We start from the raw sequence: 5,060 nt of genomic DNA on the forward strand, positions 1-5,060 counted from the left end.
TTTCCTTCTTTTAGCATAAAAGAGTCGTAATTAACATTATCAGAATCTTAATTTACACTAATACGTAATAAGTATGAAAAGAATCTTAATCAACACTGATTATACAAAAGATCTTTGAAAAGTCAGATTCGAATGGAATCTAATAGATCCGATTAGTATCTCTCGAATTTCCCACCACAGCCGACCCGTTACTTTTGAGATTTTATCAAAAGAAAAAGCAGAATCACAGTGATTTATTCATCATCCAATGAAAGCAAAACAATAATGGATCATTAATTCATATTAAAATGTGCAATAATTGGGATTAGGACCAAAGAGCTAGAATCATTATGTACCAAGATTCCAGTTCACTATATATCTATGAAGTGTTTCTCACAATTCAAAGTTCTCATCATTGTACTAGATATTTTTTTTCATTGGTATGTGACAAAGAACCATTTGCATTCACACAATCACCCACTCTCTACCTTTTTTCTTTCTTGTTTTCAGATCCGTACAGTTCTTGGTGAGTACTTCCAATAATGCAGATCAGCAGAGGTGGAATATTCTCACCCATCAATAGTTTTTTGAGATTGTGAAACCATTTTCCGGGAAAATTTGGCCTGCTTAGTGCTTCAAAAGTTTCAAACATTTCTCTATCAGGTGGCCCACTGTTGCTTTTTGTGTGTGGCTGGAAGCAACTGGTGGATTTGTATTCACTGTTTGACCTTTTATTTAATGGCTGATTAGCTACCACAAAGGCTGTTATCTTTTGACTTTTCCCTTTGTGACTTCCTCTTCTTTCTCATCCATGGATTCCAAGGTAGCTGGATCCTTTCTCAGTTCTAAGCCATTCAATGTGAATTTCCATGCTTGACTTTCTGAAGATTCTTCGTCTTTTACATCTTTTATTCCATTTGGGTGCTTCATGCTTAACTAAAAACTGAATTTTTACTCGTTTATATACTTGTCTTTTGGCTAGTTACCCATTTCTTCATATCAGTGAAGAGGATCAGCTGACTTGTTAAGGTTTCAATGACTTATCATGGATGCCCTCATAATCAGTCTCTATTTTCATTTTTTTGTTTTTTGAAAAAATCCTATTTGAAACACTGTCATCTGTCAACAATAAATGTAGACAAGACACTCTTTTTAAGGATTCAAACCTTGTTCACCAAATTGTTGGAACTTGTCCTTCTGCTAGATTTACCCCCTGCCAGATCTAACACCTGATGTCTGTGTTTATGTGCACAGTGTAGTTAATGCTTCTCTTTTTCACACCTATTCAAATTGAGTTTTTCATTATCTGAAGTAACTTTTAAGCCGTTTATATGCAGTTCTGCACAGTTTATCCTTTGCTTTTGTTGACCCTGATTTTCAAACAGTTTCAAGAGCTTCACTTCCTCCTTTATCTTATTGCATGAATATCTAACCCCTTTTGTGTGGATGAACATGAACTCATTGCTTAGTAATAAATAGCTCAGGATCTTGTAGTTTTCTGAAGAGTGACTAATTCATGGTGATTTCAGGAGTTCTCTGGGCTTTGCTCCTTGCTTCCCTCATTATCTGAGAGCAGTTTGTGCAGTACTGGGTTGAAAATGTATTTGGTAGAGAGCAAAGGAGGAGCCATAGCATGCATGTTCTTAGCTCTTTTCTTCTTGGGAACATGGCCTGCACTTTTGACCATGTTAGAGAGGCGTGGTCGTCTTCCTCAGCATACCTATCTTGATTACTCAATCACCAATTTCTTTGCTGCTTTACTCATTGCCTTTACATTTGGTGAGATAGGCAAGGGAAAACCTGATGAGCCAAATTTCTTAGCTCAACTTGCTCAGGTATAGTAGCTATTTTCATTGTATTTTTGCTGTTGTTATCATCATAGAGTAAACAGTAGAATGCATTTTGGTCTTAGACCTATACAACTATAATTTGATTCAGGAGTAGTACCTATCTCTAATTAGAACTGAAGTTTATTCTGTCAGTAGTAAGAGATAATATTTAATTGAGTTTTGTATACTCTAAAATAAAGGGAAATTGACTGATGGGATATACACAGATTTGTCTTAAAAGCTTAATGATGGATGGTATTGAATCCATCACTTAAATTCAATATTCATCTGTGTAGTTTTTTTAATGTGCAATTTTTATTTTTACAAAAATTTAATTATATATTTGGTTTCTCAATTTTCGAGTATTAAACAATTCTAGTCCACTGCTGATATGTTTTTCAATTTCAACCGGAAAATGATGATCAATAATTATAATAGCAAACTCCTTCCTTCACTGCTTGTACCAGTTTTCCACAATCCTTCTTTATAATCTGGATAATATATACACTAATCCTTTTCAAAGTGAAGAGAGCATGTACATGCAGAATTTTAACTATAGAGAACATGAGGAATGGTCACTAAAATCTAGAGATGGTTGGAGTATTTTACTTAATAGTCGAATATATAGAAGAAAAATTGTTAGGTGACAATGAACTGTCACGATTTCTGATAATATTTACATCACATATAACCAAATGTAATGAATTTTTTCTTGTCAGATGCAAAATTTAAAGATTGCCCACCTAAACATTACTTCTGAATCTTCTAATAATTTCTTCATTTAAATTTAAACTCTAGTAACATCTACCACATCTAATTTTACCAATCTGTAGTTAAAAGCATGTTTTGCTTTGAACGTCATATGCAGTTGTGTTTTCTCTTTTTTCTTTGGCTTACCATAAAGTTATTACTTGCAGGATAATTGGCCCTCAGTTCTTTTTGCAATGGGGGGTGGTGTGGTCCTTAGCCTAGGCAATCTATCCTCACAATATGCATTTGCCTTTGTTGGGCTATCAGTTACTGAAGTGATCACAGCAAGCATAACTGTTGTTATAGGTAATTCAATCACTCAACCACTCCAAGATAATTCATTAACTATAACAACAAAGAAATGGGTTGGTTATACAAATTACATTGTAAGTTTACATATATAATTGAATGTTCAAGAAAAAATACACTCAATGATGTGTGCATAGGCTATCTACTAATAAGTTCTGACTTCTGTGATGATTCTGAGTTTGTTCCATTACTGAACAGCACTATCTTTGTTCCAATTGTAACAGGCACAACCTTGAATTACTTTTTGGATGACAAAATCAACAAAGCTGAGATCCTTTTCCCAGGAGTTGGTTGCTTTTTGATTGCAGTTTTTCTAGGTTCTGCCGTTCATTCATCCAATGCTTCTGATAATAAAGCAAAGCTCAGCAATTACACAAGTGATTATAAAGAAGTAGCCATGTATGTGCTGTTTGCTTTTAATAATATAGTTTATATTGAGAGATGAATAGTAGTTAAATTTATGGTTAATGCTCCTTACTTATTCTCTATTATTGTTATTCTGTCAACTTTCTTTATTAGTGTGTTGCTAATTCTATCTGCAACCTTTTGTTTTGTGCCAGCAGCTCTTCAAAGGAAAGTGATTTAGGTAAGAAGCTCTCATATGGTTCAATGTGTGAAGGGAATTGCTGTCTGAAAACATGTCAACTTATTCTACCTTTTCAACATATATTATTGCAGTTAAATCAAAAGACCTCGAGAGGGGAAGTAGTTCTGCAGACAATGTTGAAGCAGGAACTGCAGTTTTCCTTTTAGAGCTTGAGGAAAGAAGAGCAATTAAGGCATGTAACAATACTTTTTGATATGTTTAATGTCTTAGTCATGCATTCTACTAATCAACCTTGTATGGCACATAATACACTTGCCACAAACCAACTCCTTGGTCTAATATCTCACTTAAATTCTACTTCAGGTATTTGGGAAAAGCACTTTGATTGGATTGGCTCTAACTTTCTCTGCTGGACTTTGCTTCTCGATGTTCTCACCAGCATTCAACTTGGCAACAAATGATCAGTGGCATACCTTGCCAAACGGGATTCCCCATTTGACAGTTTACACTGCCTTCTTCTATTTTTCAATCTCTTGTTTTGTTATTGCCATAATTCTAAACATCACCTTCCTCTACCACCCTGTCCTAAACCTACCCAAGTCATCATTGAAGGCTTATTTGGCAGACTCTGATGGCAGAATCTGGGCCTTATTGGCTGGTCTCCTTTGTGGTTTTGGGAATGGCCTTCAATTTATGGGAGGTCAAGCTGCAGGATATGCAGCAGCAGATGCTGTGCAGGTTAGTCCCATTACTTCTTTGAAAAAAAAAAAAAAGGAATTTGATTGAAATGCTGTGACACTGTAAAAGTTGTTCACATTGTCATTGAATCATATAACTGTTGTGCATGATAAAATCTTTATACTTGCAGTACATCAGCTTTAAACTCTTAAAAAGTATTCCTAGAACTTTGTTAATCATAAGTATAACAATTAAAAATGAAAGTAAAAACCAGCCAAGAACCACCAAATTTAATAAACTATTGAATCATTTCACCATTTTGAACAATGTGTATTGATCAAACAGGCACTTCCTCTTGTAAGCACTTTTTGGGGTGTTCTTCTCTTTGGGGAGTACAGAAGATCATCAAGAAAAACATATATGCTGCTAGGGAGCATGCTGTTTATGTTTATTGTGGCTGTTGGTGTGCTGATGGCATCATCAGGACACAGAAGCAGTTCTCACACTGCCAAGGAATAATTGGGCACAACACAAGTTGGTGAAAGAGTGCCCACTGCAAAGAGAAAACCATTCTCTTTGTTCATTAGTGTGGAAAAGAGAAGGGCAAAAGGGTGTGGAAGAAGAAATAAAGCAGGAACATAGTTATAATATTGTTACTGAAATATACTCGTCTTTGTTATTGCAGAGTTTTTGTGAATATTTCAACTTTCAAACTGCAATTTGTACCATGAAATATATATCCAATGCTTCTTCTGGTTCTATTTTATTGTTCATTTATTGCCTTATCATATGCTTTCAAAATATCAGTCACTACAATATCAAACATAAAAATGACAAAGTCTCAATTTATCAGACAAAAATGAGCAAATCTTGATAAATAAATAAAAAAAAAAAACATTATATCTAAAATGAGTTAATAGCACAGCATGTTCTGTACATTCCCATTGTCCATAGTTGTATAAAGTATA

At 34.5% G+C, this 5,060-nt stretch overlaps 1 protein-coding gene across 7 annotated transcripts; it reads left to right on the plus strand.

Annotated features, from left to right (window-relative positions):
* The first annotated feature begins 398 nt into the window (after positions 1 to 398).
* Positions 399 to 4,858, plus strand: LOC114173705 (probable ureide permease A3). Of its 7 annotated transcripts, none has more exons than XM_028058250.1 (8): positions 399 to 419; positions 1,509 to 1,814; positions 2,726 to 2,864; positions 3,092 to 3,266; positions 3,428 to 3,453; positions 3,546 to 3,646; positions 3,778 to 4,152; positions 4,438 to 4,858. In XM_028058250.1, the coding sequence occupies exons 2-8, from the start codon at positions 1,578 to 1,580 to the stop codon at positions 4,609 to 4,611; spliced, it is 1,227 nt and encodes a 408-aa protein (XP_027914051.1). In that variant the 5' UTR covers positions 399 to 419; positions 1,509 to 1,577; the 3' UTR covers positions 4,612 to 4,858. The 7 variants fall into 7 exon arrangements, with proteins under 7 accessions (XP_027914051.1, XP_027914058.1, XP_027914054.1 ...); XM_028058257.1 differs by lacking the exon at positions 399 to 419 and adding an exon at positions 482 to 505; XM_028058253.1 differs by lacking the exon at positions 399 to 419 and adding an exon at positions 514 to 802.
* Positions 4,859 to 5,060: the final 202 nt, after the last annotated feature.

This window comes from Vigna unguiculata, chromosome 2 (assembly GCF_004118075.2).
Source record: "Vigna unguiculata cultivar IT97K-499-35 chromosome 2, ASM411807v1, whole genome shotgun sequence".
Taxonomy (NCBI): domain Eukaryota; kingdom Viridiplantae; phylum Streptophyta; class Magnoliopsida; order Fabales; family Fabaceae; genus Vigna; species Vigna unguiculata.

Bases quoted from the DNA above. Each gene is read 5' to 3' on its own strand.
- LOC114173705 (XM_028058252.1), top strand. From the start codon at position 791: ATGGATTCCAAGGTAGCTGGATCCTTTCTCAGTTCTAAGCCATTCAAT. The intron at 3,267-3,427 runs GTATGTGCTGTT...GTTTTGTGCCAG, and splicing joins GATTATAAAGAAGTAGCCAT to CAGCTCTTCAAAGGAAAGTG. The intron at 3,454-3,545 runs GTAAGAAGCTCT...ATATTATTGCAG, and splicing joins TTCAAAGGAAAGTGATTTAG to TTAAATCAAAAGACCTCGAG.